Consider the following 15445-nt stretch of genomic DNA (forward strand, 5'->3'; position numbering starts at 1 on the left):
CTCCATAAAATTAATGAAAAATTATGAATCATAATTTCTTGTGAGATAGTGGGAGTTATATGAGAGCTAAAGGTTGCTAATGGGAGATAGTGGGGAGACTAAGAGATATATGTTATGAACATCCACATTTATTTTAATAAATTTATAACACTCCCCCTTGGATGTTCATTACAAATAATATGCCTCATTAAAACCTTTACATAATTGTTATTGTGTAATAACAATCAAATTAATTATGAGTAGATGAAAAACCAAATCTAAAAAAAAAATTATCTATTTATTAGATAATAGAGAATATACAAAGATGAGAAATGGTGATACCACATCACCTTCTTAAGTCCCAACTTTTCATATAGATATATATAGATATACATAGATAGATATGTGATCATTAATGTCAACCGGCCAAGTAATAGGTAAATGGTGAAAAAATATAAAATAGTAACTGACGGAGCAAGTTAGATAAAAGGCTTTTATGACCTCACGTAATAATATAAGATACATAAATATCTCACAATTATTTGATGAAAATTTAACGATTGTAAAAAAAAAAAAAATTCTACTATCTTATATTTCAATAACTGTTGAATTTTCATCAAACAGTTGTAAAATAATTATGTCCCTTACATTATTATGTAAGGTAATAAGTGCCTAAATAAAATTAAAAAATAAATTCTCTATAAAAAGTCGTTATCGATTTATTGTGAAGTGATAGTCATAATCGACTCAATGTTCAATAGGGCCATGAATTGACAATAGTATTTATAAAATAAAAATCAATAGCAGTATGCGAATCTTTGAAAAAAAAAAAGAGTTATGATTTAGTAATTCAGATCTCAGAGTAGATTGAATGGTTATGATTTGTAAATTTAACTTATATTTTATGAAAGTTCAATCCTTGGTGAGATGGCGCGGTCGAAGTTTGATGTTATGGAAAAAGCTTGTAACGGTAGACTCACAAAAAGATTTTAGTAGTATGACCCAATTTTAAAGGTTCGATCACACTATTGTTAATTTTAATGTTGCTTTCAAGTCAAGACAAAAACTTCACTCGTTGCATCAATAATTTCCCACAATCAAACAAGAGCGAGTATGTTAGTTGAGCATGCAGCACCTAAAAGAGCCAAAATTGTTGCTATATGATGAAAACGCCCAAGGCCAAGTGCCCCGGTGGGACAAAATTTAGACTTCCTCCCTGTCGTTAAGCGGTGCTCGAGCGGTCGATTTCATGCTCTGCATATATATTGAGTATGCGTTACTTTTTTTTCCTAGTGGGCCAAGTTGTTCACTTACTGACCTTAGAAAAACAAGTCGTTGACCAACTTATTTGTGTATGATACTTTAAGGGTGTGTTTGATACACTGTATTATAACTCTTCGTTGCATTAGCTTTATACAAGCTCATGTTTGGTAAATTAAAAACTACAGAAACACTGCATTATGGGCCTAGCTAATGCGGCAAACTGCCGCTTGCTGTTTACTTTTTTTTTTTCCCTTTTTGTTTCCAACTTTTCAGCTTTCGCTAACTTTTGATTTTACTTTAATTTTTTTTCCTTTTCGTTTCCAATTTTTCAGCTTTTGCTAACTTTTGTTTTTACTTTAATTGTTTTTTTCCTTTTCGTTTCCAATTTTTCAGCTTTTGCTAACTTTTGTTTTTACTTTAATTGTTTTTTTCCTTTTCGTTTCCAACTTTTCAGCTTTTGTTAACTTTTGTTTTTACTTTAATTTTATTATTATAATAATAATAATAATAATAATAATAAATATTATTTTTTAATTTAATATTATATTATTTAATATTTTTATTTTTTTTTACATTATAATTATTAATATAAATAAATGATTTATTGTTTAATAATATTATATTATATTTTTATTTTTACATTTTAATTTATTAATAAATTTACAATTTATTATGACTAATAATAAATATTTAAATATGAATAATATTAATTTAAAATTAATAATGATATAAATATTAATATAAAATATTAATATAATTTAAATATATTAATATAATATAATATTTAATTTAAATTAATCAAAAAAATTATTACAGTACAGTGTAGTACCAAATATTGTACAGTATTATTATAATATAATACTAATATAATACAGTATAATACAATACAACAATATTAAAATAATACAATACAACATAATACAATACGTTGTACCAAACACACCCTAAAAATAATAGGTAAATGCTAAGTTACAATGATTGTAACTTATACCTCTCATGTGAATCACACAAAATTATGGGACATGAGAGGTGTAAGTTACAATCATTGTAACTTAGAGGCTCCCATAATAATAGGGTAATTTTTAAAAACCTCCCCTGAGGTTTGGGCTTGTTGCAAGTAGATGACGAGAATTGATTTATTTGTAAAAAATCCCCTACCGTCAGTTAATTTTAACATTGACCGTTAGTTGACTGTGCAAAGACAATATTACCCTTAACAATAATTTGTAGACGGAAATAACTAAAAAAAAATTAAAATTATTGGTTATTTTACCCTCTTTAAATTATTGATATTTTCTTAAAGTTCCTACAAGAAAGATAAAATTAAAAATTTTAAAAATTCTCTTTAAATTATTGATATTTTCTTAAAGTTTCTACAAAAAAAATAAAATTAAAAACTTGAAAATAAAATAGTTATAATCTTTACCTATGATATTATAAATTTTTAGAATTGACAAGGATAAAATGGTCAAAAAATAGGGTTTGTGCTTTTCGCGCCAACAATTTTAATTTTTTTTTTAGTTATTTCCGTCTACAAATTGTTGTTGAGGGTAATATTGTCTTTGCACAGTCAACTAACGGTCAATGTTAAAATTAACTAACGGTAGAGAATTTTTTATAAATAAATCAATTCTCACCATTTACTTGCAACAAATACAAACCTCAGGGGAGATTTTTAAAAATTATCCCATAATAATAATACGTTTGAAGGTTCAACCATAATCATTCATATTATATTCCCAAATAGTAGAAGGTACGAGACAACAATAAAGTTTGCTTTCGGTGTTTTTACAGGCACAGCATTCAGTGAATGGAGAACTGTAAGCAGCCGCTGCTCTCTCTCAGTACTAGAGACCAAGACCAAGACCAAGGCCAAAACCTAACCAACACCTCTTCTTCCGCCATATTCATCGCCGAAGTCGATGACATCCCTCCGATCACCGGAGCCGTTGACTTCTTCAGAGAGTTCTCCAAAGAATCCAAGAAATTATGGTACCTAGCTGGCCCCGCCATCTTCACCTCCGTCTGCCAATACTCTCTGGGAGCCGTCACTCAAGTCTTCTCCGGCCACGTCAGCACCATCGCCCTTGCCGCCGTCTCCGTCGAGAACTCCGTCATCGCCGGCTTCTCATTCGGCGCCATGGTACAAATATAAATTCAATCAATTACAAAAAAAAAAAAAAACTTTTAAAGCATGAATGAATTTATAAATTTACTCTTTTGACAAGTTAAAGGAATGAAACTTGAGATACATAAAATTAATAAAATGTACAGATGGGCATGGGGAGTGCGCTGGAGACACTATGCGGGCAAGCGTACGGCGCAGGGCAGCTTGACATGCTGGGGGTCTATATGCAAAGATCGTGGGTCATTCTCAACGCCACAGCTTTAATCCTTATGTTGATATACATATTTGCGCAGCAACTATTGAGTCTGATAGGGCAGACCCCGTCCATATCAAAGGCAGCTGGAACCTTGTCCATATGGATGATACCCCAGCTGTTTGCTTATGCGGTCAATTTCCCCATCGCAAAGTTTTTACAGGCCCAGAGCAAGATGATGGTCATGGCTATTATAGCGGCCTCGGCCCTGGTGCTCCACACACTTCTTAGCTGGTTGCTGATGTTGGAGCTGGGGTGGGGTCTGGTTGGCGCCGCTGTGGTGCTAAATGCGTCTTGGTGGTTCATTGACCTTGCGCAGATGTTTTACATTTTTAGCGGGACTTGTGGTCGAGCTTGGAATGGATTTTCATGGAAGGCCTTTCACAATCTCTGGGCATTTGTTAGGTTATCTCTTGCGTCAGCAGTCATGCTCTGGTACATATATGAATCTCTCTCTTCTAATTACTCTTTTTAAAAACACCATTTTTCCGAAGCCGGGAAGAAAATAATTCAAATTGCGTCCATCTGCATATGTAGGCTGCAGGCACGCATAATCTAACTTTTTTTTTTAAAATTATTTTTTAAAAAACTTTTGTACTAAAGACTTTTTTATTTTTATTTTTTACAATATACACTTTAGAGTTTTTTTTTTGGAAATTAAAGAAAAAAAAAAGAAATTAACTCGAACACAAGATTGTGTGTCGACATATGCACATCTACTGGCGATTAGTCTGCCATCATATATACTTATTTAAAATTAAAAATAAAGAAAAATGTAAATCATGAACTTATTTTTGTAACTAAAACTATATATAACATATTTTGTCCATTGATATAAATTCTCCAGTGAAAAGTTATTATAGTAATATGACACAACATTACATTACTAATTTTCAAGAAAGAAAAAGGAAAAATAAAAAATAAAAAGAGGCACTAGCTTAGATTAGATTAGATTAGATTAGATTAGATTGCTGCATTGGATTCTTGGTCCTGGTAGTCGTAGATTAGATTTAGATATGTTTTTTAACTAGATGTAATATTTGAAAGTTGTTGCTAACGTGGCTGGCAATGGGCATCTATTATATTATAAAACACCCCGTGAAAAAGGACAGTCGCTTTACGAATCGAATCTTGCTCTAGCTGTGTAGACAGGAGTCAACTCATTTTCATGTCCAGCTAATTAATCTGATATTTACTAGTTTGTTATTAATGCTCCCAGCGGATTATGTTATGATTAAGTTGGGTTTATTTATTTTCAGCTTGGAAATATGGTACTTTATGGCGCTGATACTCTTTGCGGGATACCTAAAGAACGCTGAACTGTCCGTCGATGCTCTGTCTATTTGGTGAGCTTTTCTCTGTTTTATGAAAGCCAATATTAATTTATTAATTAGAGTGTTTTCTGTTTGTTTTCGTTCGGTGTTTTTTGGTACGAAGGTGCACTTTCATCAGTGCATAACGACAAGAGAAATGAAAAACATTTTTCTGCTTCGAAGTGTGGTACTTTTTGAAGTATTCTTATCGTCAGTGTAGACTTTCAGGATATCCATTGAAATATCTTAAATTTTTTATTTATTTGTGAGGTTGAGATAATGAGATGGAGTTCAATTCTCTCTCTATCGTTCCTCAAAAAAAAAAAAAAAATTGTCAGTAAAAGAAACTGTCGTGTTGAATTTGAATGTCCGCTTTGACCAGACGATGCCACGTCCTTTTTCTCTTTTAGTCTATCTTCATCTGCAAAATGCCACCGAACAGTGCAACAAATAATAATAATAATAATAACTGAAAACATATAGAATAAATGTAAACACTGAGTCAAGATTTCAGTCTTTCAGCGAGAGATATGTCAAATGATTTTTTTTTTATTCTTTATTTTTATTTTTAGGACAGTTTAATTTACATAATATTTCTTTCCTTCTTAGCTTTTGTCAAATAATATAATTAAGATGCCAAAAAATTGCTTCGAATTTTATGTTTTATCATTTATTACGATACTTATTCTTAATTTTATTCATTATAAAAATCACTTTATTGATGTTTAATTAAGACTTGATCAGGACATGAGAAGTGCAAAGGTTATGGTAACTCTTTCCAAGCCCTTTAGATATGACAATAACTATTCCTAACAAATTAACTTTGAGTTTGCAGCATGAACATATTGGGATGGACCGTTATGGTGGCTATCGGAATGAATGCAGCTATCAGGTAATCAATTAATTAATTAGATGCATAAAACACACATCATTAATTAATTAATTAATTAAGCTCCCACATAATTTCAACGAATTTATTAAATCGATTCAGCTCTAATTAATTAATTTGTCTACGAATGGAGAATGATGCAGTGTGAGAGTCTCAAACGAACTAGGGGCAGCTCATCCGAGGACTGCAAAATTCTCTTTAGTGGTGGCTGTAATCTCTTCGTTTCTGATCGGCCTTGTCCTTGCACTCATACTGATCATCACAAAGAACCAGTACCCGTCCTTGTTTTCAAACGATGCAAACGTTAGAGAACTTGTTATTGATCTCACACCGTTGCTGGCTCTCTGCATTGTCATTAACAATATTCAACCTGTTCTCTCTGGTAATTAATTAACTTGTGAATTCTTCCACTAGTACTTCATTTTCACGTCAATGACGAATAACTATTACTTGTATATGTATTTGGTGGGTGATCGATCTGTAGGTGTGGCCATTGGGGCTGGATGGCAAGCTGCGGTTGCTTATGTGAACATTGGATGTTACTATCTCTTTGGCATTCCTCTTGGTCTCATATTGGGTTACAAAGTTGACTTGGGAGTCAAGGTACGTAATTCACTCTTCCTCTTTTTCGTTTTCCAAAAGGGGGGATTTACACGGGCACCCTAAAGAAATACATACAATTTTTCTATTGATTTCAGCCAGACTTGCAAAGCCAAAATGTTGGTTGATTCTGATGATCTGTTTGGTGTCATTGGTAATATTGTTTTTAGGGGATCTGGTGTGGGATGATCTCAGGAACCGTGTTACAAACCCTTATACTGTTCGGGATGATTTATAGCACCAACTGGAATAAGGAGGTATATATATGCAATATTATTCTTATTAATTACTGCACAAGTGAGTGATCTTGTGAAGCTGATAATTACATGTGTGTGTTTTGGAAAGATTTACTTAAATTGAGATCTAATCTGTGTAACATATATGCAGGCTTCGATTGCGGAAAAAAGAATTAGGTTATGGGGTGGACATACTGAAAATGATGCCGACAATAAAAAATGAACAAAGGCCTTGAAGCATGGTACTGCTGAAATTGAACATTTTTCAATTTGGAAATAATTTTGAGAAAAAATATTAGGGATCTCAACATATAATTGATTCTCTGCTTGAGTCTCAATTAACGTATGAGCTATTCATTTATTAGATGGTATAATAATAATTTTATAAAGTATAAAGTTTCACATCTAATAAATGAGTAACATATAAGAATTGAGATTTAAGTTGAGTGAGTATTCTTATCATTGTTAGGAACAAAACAATTACATTTAAAATTCAACTCTGATATTTTAATATATATATATATATATATATATATATAGCCTAAAGATCCGCTTGATTTACTTCAAAAATAATTTACTTCTCGAGCATTGCTATAAAACACCGAGCCTGTGGCAATTATCAATCCGAGCTTCTAGTCTCCCGCAAGTTTTTGGAAAGAATCAACGCGACCTTTATTTTAAAACACGCACACATTTTAAAATATGAAAAATAATGAAATAAATAAAATTAAACCAATAAAATAAAAAATACATCTAATTAATGTAAACTAAATCAGAATCAATAATAAAAATCCATAAAACTACTCTACAGTTTTACGCTAATTGATTAATTATTTCAATTTTTATACATCCACACACTGATGTTTCATGAATCAATCATTTGTTTCACGGAAAATATCGGCCACACTGATGTTTTAAGAAAGTTGGGAGGAACCTAGATGATAGTTGAAATATCCGAGTGTAAAATAAAATAAACCCATTTATCTCTTTAGTTTATAATCATCCAAATGAAAGTGGCCCGACGACGCAATGAAATCAAATTGTGTCATGTGCTAAATAATTTATCGTAACTATTTATTGGATTAATTGCAAAGGCGACTCGACAATCATTATAAACTTTTTGTCCAAACTACGTGTGGTGACTGGTGACTAGTGTTAAAACTGATAAAAAAAATTGTAATTTTTTAAAATCTCCAAGGATTTTTTAGATAATTACCCACGTAACAATTCCTCAAGCGTCTCTCAAGTTCGTGAGGAGATTGTACGAGAACATATGTCTTGTGCCTAATCAGACGTATTAGTCTGATGCTATATTTCTATTAGGGCAAAGTTATTTGCACTTTAAAAATTAATCTGAATAAAATTATAAAATAAGTAATTAGTTATTTTCTAATAAAATAATTTATTATAAAATTACTCATCATATTAGTTACTATTAAGGACAATTTATTTATGAACCAATACAATTTAATTACTTTAAACACCCATATAGTACACTCATTATTTAACATATAATTTTTTATATCTAACGTCTTAAAAAATAATTTATTGAACACTATTTTAAATTATTTTGAAGACAAAATATTTGTAAGACTTACATTTTTCAACAAATAAAATAAACTAAAATTGTTGCAAAGGTGCTCATATTTTTTTGTCTTTCATTTAAAAATAAAAAATAAAAGCACTCTAGACCTAATACCCAGTGAGCATCTTCTTCTTCTTCTTCTTCTTCTTCTTCTTTTTTTGTGGCAGATTGCAATTTGATTTTTAATTATTATTGAGGTAATGAAAGTCCATACTTCTTGATTTTAAAGGATTTATGGGTGTAAAAATTGATGTGGAATATATTCTTTAATTAACGAAAACTAATAAATAAATTTCTTTGAGTGTGCCCTACCCTTTCTATTATCAAATGTAAGCACGATCATTATTACAAGGAGAAAAAAATAAAAAGGATCCTAATGCCAATTTGTTGGTCTTGATGGACCAGGATCCCGTGCTCAGCTGAACTTGTGTTGAGCACCGAATCAATAGTCAGTAATTATTTAAGATTCACATGAGATAATTGATGATCGTTGATCCAGTGCTCTACAAAAACTCACCCAAAAAAGGAAAGCAGGAGAAAGGTCCAATCAGCGGGGTGCCCCCCAACACTACCAGCATTTATTTTATTGATGGATCAGCTTTTTATTATTATAATAAGATAAGAGATAGGCATGTGTCCAACAGTAAGTAGTAATAAACAATCAGTTGTCAGTTTAAGCGGCGGCTTTAATATAAGTCATATTTTTGGGAAATGTAATTTTCAGTCCCCTGGAATCTTGTAACGTGGAGATGACCACCTTAGCACTACCACCAAGTTGAGTTACGGAATACAGGGTTAAATAGGCGTAGTTCAAATACGTACTTGTGAGGATTATAGATAGATAAAAAGCATAATCCGAAAGGGTCAATCTTTGTGTTCCTGCGATGGAAAATAATGCCAAGCAGCCACTCATCTCTCCCCTATTGGAAGAGGAAGACCAAGAGCAAAACCGAAAGCCCCAAAACCATCTGTTAGTACCGGAGTCGCTCCCTGCAGTAAGCACCGCCGTCTTCACCGCCGGCACTGATGACATCCCTCCGATCAACGGTGTCCGTGACTTCTCAAGAGAGTTCTTAAAAGAAGGCAAGAAACTATGGTACCTAGCCGGTCCCGCCATCTTTATGACCATATGTCAATACCCTCTCGGCGCCATCACCCAAGTCTTCTCCGGCCACATCAGCACCCTCGCCCTAGCTGCCGTCTCCGTCGAAAACTCCGTCATCGCCGGGTTCTCATTCGGCGCCATGGTACAGTATCAATTACTTGCTTCATTCTGCATGTTTAAGAATCAGCTAGATATTTTAAATCATTAATATTTCACATGTACAAACTTCAATTATAGGTTATTGGTTAATTAATTAATTAATTAATCAATGAACTATAGATAATCTAATTAAAACGTGCCTTAGCGTACTACATACAGCTTGGCATGGGGAGTGCACTGGAGACTTTATGCGGGCAAGCGTACGGAGCAGGACAGCTCGACATGATGGGGGTGTATTTGCAAAGATCTTGGATTATTCTCATCACAACAGCTTTAATGCTGATGTTCATGTACATATTCGCGCAACAAATTTTAAGTCTAATTGGGCAAACCCAGGAGATATCAAATGCAGCCGGAACATTTGCCACATGGATGATACCTCAACTATTTGCTTACGCATTGAATTTCCCCATGGTAAAGTTTCTACAGGCACAGAGCAAGATCATGGTATTGGCTGTGATAGCAGCTGTGGCCTTGCTACTGCACACCATTTTGAGTTGGTTATTGATCCTGAAGCTGGGATTGGGCCTGGTGGGTGCGGCTGTGGCTCTAAATGCATCCTGGTGGTTCATTGACATCACCCGACTGCTTTATATTTTTAGCGGGGCCTGTGGTCCAACTTGGTCTGGTTTTTCATGGAAGGCCTTTCACAGTCTCTGGAGTTTTGTTCGGTTATCTCTAGCATCTGCGGTTATGCTCTGGTGAGTCCATTCTATTAATCTTTTTCGCTGCTTACATTATTTAATCTTATTATTAATTAATTAGCCTTTCATAAACCATAAAACAAATTAATTAATACTAATTATTGGGGTTTCAAGTTTCAATTCTGAGTATATATTTTCATAATTTGTGCAGCGTAGAGATATGGTATTTTATGGCGTTAATACTTTTTGCGGGATATTTAAAGAATGCGAAACTCTCTGTTGCTGGCTTGTCTATATGGTAAGCTTAAATGCTTAATTTACCTATATTTTAGATTCAAGGTTTTTGCTATCTTTCGGTATATTTTATCAATTCTGATTGATAAATCTAGCAAATTTTGACACGATACGTTATTTGACACGAATAAATAAGTTTGAGTTATCAAATTTGACACGTTTATTAAATAAATTATTTCCTAATCAACTCAAATTTTTTTTTCTTGATGGGTTAGGATTTTAGTTCTTGACACATTTACCCACTTAATGACATGATTATTTGTGAAGAATAAACATTTATATAGTATTCCTAGAGGCAAATCCATGAATTTGGATTACCCCCGGCTAAATTAAAAAAAATTATATTTTAAAGTGAACATAAAAATTCATAAGTAGAAAAAAGTGCATCAAATAAGGGGGATACAAAAAAATTTATCCCTATAAGTACGTACTTTAAACAAAATAGTTATATAAAAAGAGTAGAAAATAAAGGCAATTAAAAATAAAAACACTATTTTACAATTATGGAATCTGACTCTAATAAAATGTAATTATACAAGGATTATATAAGGATTAATATAATACTTAAGGATTTTAAGCTGAAATAAATGAATACATGTAATTACAATCAATTAAAAATTGCAAGTAAAACTTTAATGTTTGAAGTCAAGTACTTAATTACCAGGTTTCAATAAATTAAACAATTCAAATTTATTCCTCTTTTTAAATTATAAAAATATTATTAGTTAAAAGTTTCAATAATAAACTAAACTCAACACAACAAAAATATATTTGGGTGTCGTTGTTTATATGCCAGGCGTTTTACTCTCTTTAAAGAACCAGTTGTTGATGATTTTTCTATCAAATTAAAGCTTCTCAAAATATTCAAATTTTATCTTAGTTAATGTAACTAATAAATAAAATCTCAAAATTCAGATAAAAATTTTATGAAAATGTTGATAATTGTTGCTATATGTTGTTTTTTAAAGTAGTTTAATACTAGTGACAATTTTATATTAGCTTGACATACTTTTTTTTTAATTAAAATTTTTTAAATAAATTAAAGTAATAACATTTTACCCCCTAATGTTTTTAATCTATATAATAAATATATAATTTACTCATTTTATAAAATAAGCCACTAATTTCAATTAGAAAAAACATAATTGAATTAAGGACATATTTGAAAATAAAATAAAAACTCTATTATAGTATAAAATTAATGAAAATATAAGGATAATTGTATTAGGGACATGTATGATATCAAAATGAAATCTCTATTATTGTATATAATTGATGGTAAATAAGGGGTATAATGATTTTTTCCCAAGTTTGCCTGTCCGCCACTGAGTATTCCATCTTGTAAATTTCCAGATAAATTTAAAATTTTAATAGTGAAATTGTGTAATATTTTAGTAGACATGTTCATTTTATAATATTAATATTATTTATTATTTGAGTGTACTTTTAGTAAAATAAGTATAAAATATTTAATATTAATCGTGTTAAATATGTATCAAACACATTAATAATAGCCATCCATTTATTTTTCAAATCGAGTTTGAACTTTTTATATTTTAACATGCTAAATAGTTCATGTTTAGCACAAATTGAAACTGACAATAACGCGATCAGATTTGCAAGCTCTATTGATTGATGATCATATACGTACTGTTCACACGAGCGCCTCGTATTGAGATTCGTGGGTGTTATTACCGTTGGTTACAACAACAAGAAGTTAACATCCAGTCAACAAGCGCCAATTTGGATTATCAATAACGAGGCGGAGCCGAAAAGTTCTTAATAATGATAGAAAGTTCGAACCATGACTTCATTTAATATTTTATTTTCAAACACAAATTTAATTGCTTAGCTCCCTCAGATTTTCTTTTTTATCATTTACAACGTTTCTGGAGTTTATTATTTTTCATTATGACCCCAACATGTTAATTGCTAATGTGTAGTGATACAATGTTGACAAGTCAATTTGTTTGAGGTATTGTAGTTGTCTGTTTATTCGTCTCCCTTGCCACCACGGTTAAATGGAAATCCAATGACCAAGCAATGTTGGGAACTTCCTTTTTAGGAATTGCACTGGATCACTTGTATGAATATTAGAAACACAAAACAACGAGAATTTGTTTGTTTTTTTTAACTAGCAGTTGCATTAATATAGCTGGTGCTTTGTTCACGAGTCCTCCTTTATGACATTTTGTTTGGCTTTGAACTGTTGCATTGGGATGCAGCATGAACATTTTGGGCTGGAGTAATATGGTGTCGATCGGAATGAATGCAGCTGTAAGGTACGTAATTAGTTCATTGATCAATCTCCTGGTTCTACCTACGTACCTAAAAATTTCATTTAACTAATTTAATTTAAGTCCGAAAAATAAGTGCAGTGTGAGAACTTCAAATGAATTAGGGGCAGCTCATCCAAGAACTGCGAAACTTTCGTTAGTGGTGGCCGTGTTTTCTTCGTTTCTCATCGGTCTGACCCTCTCCCTCATTCTGATCGTCACGAGGAACCAGTACCCGGCCTTATTTTCAAGCGATCCGGAAGTTATAGATCTTGTTATTGATCTCACACCATTGCTGGCTCTCTGCATTGTCATTAACAATATCCAACCGGTCCTCTCGGGTGAATAACTAGTGCATTAATTGATACATTCTACATACATTTGCTCTATTAGCAATATTGCGTTATTTGAATTTTCGATACTTTAATGTGCGATCACTTCTCTGTAGGAGTGGCAATTGGAGCTGGGTGGCAAGCTACAGTTGCATACGTAAACATTGGGTGTTACTATCTCTTTGGCATTCCCCTGGGTCTCATATTGGGTTACTTGGTTGGCTTGGAAGTCAAGGTGATTCTTCATGCCCTTTTCTTATTTTCTGTTCCTTTTTTGTTTTTTAAATGAATATTTTTTCATGCTTCAAATTGGGAACCACCACAGACAAGACAACTGAATATTCAGATTATAATATATACCTAGTTAATTACTCATCAAGCAATAAACTAATGATGGACGGAGGCTTCCAACAAAGTAGAATTAGTCGGAGTTAATTTCTTGACGGGGGACTTAATATTATTGATAGGAAATACATCTCCCTCTTAGATTTTGGTTAGGTCTCACATACAGTTCGTATAGAATTTCTAGATTATGAAAAATAGGCCTCTAGGCTATATTGTAAATATATGGATTAATTCACACGATCAATAAACTCCAACTTGTAATATCTAAAGAGTGTAACAAATTCAAAGGGAGAAAAAAGGACTTAAAGATTGTTTTTCAATTGGCCATGAGCCAAACATTCGAGCTAGATTGTTAGTTTATATCAGTCATATACATGTTTTTTTTTTAATTTATTTTTTTCTCAGGGCATTTGGTGCGGAATGCTGTGTGGGACAATCTTGCAGACTTGTGTAATTTTTGGGATAATCTATAAGACCAACTGGAACAAAGAGGTATGTAATTTTAAGTATGGAAGATTCTTGATTATGACTGCATAAGCAAATGAAGTGGCATGTATTATATAGGAGAAATTTTGAAAAGTTTTATATAAAATTCAACTACACATATCATATATTAATTGATTAAATTCTTCGTTATATTATAGAAGGGTTTACTTCACTGAGATCTCTAAATAACATCAATGTGCAGGCTGCTGTTGCTGGGGACAGAATAAGGAAGTGGGGTGGGCATACAGAAAATGAAACCTAAAAGAAAACAGAGATCTTGGAAGTACAGTGAAGCTATTCAATTTTTTAACAAAAATTGAAAGATCTAAGCATATAAGGAATCGAACAATCCCATTTAGAAGTGAATTCTGATTGTAATTCAACTTCGTTTTATGATTTAAAGGCCAGTAGCGTAGGCCCTCGAGAGCTCTTTCATCATTTTTCAATTAACGGCCCACGGGTAAAAATAAAGTATTAATGCATGATTAATTTCAAATTAATTGCCGCGCTAGGAATGTCTCATACTTGAAGCTATGCTGTGTCTTTACTGCACACCCAAAACATTATGAAGCCCGCTGCTGCCGTTTCCGTGGCCCGTGGTTTCTTAAAAAGAAAAATGTTTAGGTGAAGTGCTTTATTAATCGTATTTGAAAAAAAAAAAAAAATCAGTATCGCATCAAAATGTTATGGATTCAAGTAAGATCACAGCCAATACATCATCTCCGTCATCACTAATGGAGGATAGTAAGCAGCAAGAGCGAGTGCCTTCGTTGCTCAACATGCTGAGGACAACCCTTTCAATTAGCGGCCTTCCGAGATGTCTTAAGAGGCTGCTTGAGGGAATCAAACATGTTCCGGAACCTTGCTGGTGCGGCTGTCCCGACGTCCCTCCCCAATTATGCATGCCTAAATCCTAATTAACTATTATGAACTTCTGCACGTTCTTTTATTTTTCCCCTCTAGTTTCAATTGTTTTTGTTTCAGTACTAAAATGGGCAGCAATGGATGCTCATTAAGTGCTTTAGTGATTTATTAACACATTACATTAATATGATTTAAAGTCCCTGAATTTCTTGAAGAACACATGCATAAGCGAAAGGCGCGCACTCGAAACTCTTAGTGGGCGAAGCATTTGAAGTTTACACGCAAGGGTCATGGATCGCCATGAACATTGCATCTTTAGTTTTAATGTTAGTACTTTTTACATATTCACCAGCCAACTTCTGGACAGACAACTGAGATACCAATCAAAGGCGGCAGGCACATTCGAGCTTCGGCTGATGAAAAGATCAATACACATTGATGTTAAAATTGGTCTATGCATATCTTTTTTTTGGTTGGTTACTAATTATGTTAAAATTTTGCAGCATGAACATTTTAGGCTGGAAAACCATGATAGGCAGAGGAACGAATAAGCCGCCGCCAGGTATGATGAAGAAACTAACCATGATCCATTTCTCTTTTGGTAGTTACCAATTACAGAACCGAAAGAGATTTCAAGAACAAATTTCATAATGGTTTCAATCTTTGAAGATGTGTAGTGTGAAAATGTCAAATG

General features: G+C 32.6%; 2 protein-coding genes across 3 annotated transcripts; both read left to right on the forward strand.

Annotated features, from left to right (window-relative positions):
• The first annotated feature begins 2994 nt into the window (after positions 1 to 2994).
• Positions 2995 to 7057, forward strand: LOC102610412 (protein DETOXIFICATION 29-like). Its single transcript, XM_006483870.4, has 8 exons — positions 2995 to 3385; positions 3517 to 4058; positions 4883 to 4969; positions 5772 to 5828; positions 5969 to 6207; positions 6310 to 6428; positions 6596 to 6682; positions 6813 to 7057. The coding sequence occupies exons 1-8, from the start codon at positions 3053 to 3055 to the stop codon at positions 6882 to 6884; spliced, it is 1536 nt and encodes a 511-aa protein (XP_006483933.1). The 5' UTR covers positions 2995 to 3052; the 3' UTR covers positions 6885 to 7057.
• A 1905-nt stretch (positions 7058 to 8962) lies between these two features.
• Positions 8963 to 14387, forward strand: LOC102610091 (protein DETOXIFICATION 29-like). 2 transcript variants are annotated; one of them, XM_006483869.4, is made up of 8 exons: positions 8963 to 9493; positions 9670 to 10211; positions 10366 to 10452; positions 12674 to 12730; positions 12827 to 13065; positions 13173 to 13291; positions 13807 to 13893; positions 14090 to 14387. In XM_006483869.4, exons 1-8 carry the CDS (start codon positions 9131 to 9133, stop codon positions 14147 to 14149), a joined length of 1554 nt encoding a protein of 517 aa, XP_006483932.1. In that variant the 5' UTR covers positions 8963 to 9130; the 3' UTR covers positions 14150 to 14387. The 2 variants fall into 2 exon arrangements, with proteins under 2 accessions (XP_006483932.1, XP_015387489.1); XM_015532003.3 differs by having other exon boundaries at positions 9199 to 9493; positions 9656 to 10211.
• The last annotated feature ends 1058 nt before the right edge of the window (positions 14388 to 15445 follow it).

The sequence above is a fragment of the Citrus sinensis genome, chromosome 4 (genome assembly GCF_022201045.2).
Source record: "Citrus sinensis cultivar Valencia sweet orange chromosome 4, DVS_A1.0, whole genome shotgun sequence".
Lineage (NCBI taxonomy): Eukaryota > Viridiplantae > Streptophyta > Magnoliopsida > Sapindales > Rutaceae > Citrus > Citrus sinensis.

Coding starts and splice junctions, on each gene's coding strand:
- LOC102610412 (XM_006483870.4), top strand. CDS start 3,053: ATGGAGAACTGTAAGCAGCCGCTGCTCTCTCTCAGTACTAGAGACCAA. Junction 4,970..5,771: donor GTCGATGCTCTGTCTATTTG/GTGAGCTTTTCT, acceptor TTGAGTTTGCAG/CATGAACATATTGGGATGGA. Junction 6,429..6,595: donor AAGTTGACTTGGGAGTCAAG/GTACGTAATTCA, acceptor TATTGTTTTTAG/GGGATCTGGTGTGGGATGAT.
- LOC102610091 (XM_006483869.4), top strand. CDS start 9,131: ATGGAAAATAATGCCAAGCAGCCACTCATCTCTCCCCTATTGGAAGAG. Junction 10,212..10,365: donor GCATCTGCGGTTATGCTCTG/GTGAGTCCATTC, acceptor TAATTTGTGCAG/CGTAGAGATATGGTATTTTA. Junction 10,453..12,673: donor GTTGCTGGCTTGTCTATATG/GTAAGCTTAAAT, acceptor ATTGGGATGCAG/CATGAACATTTTGGGCTGGA.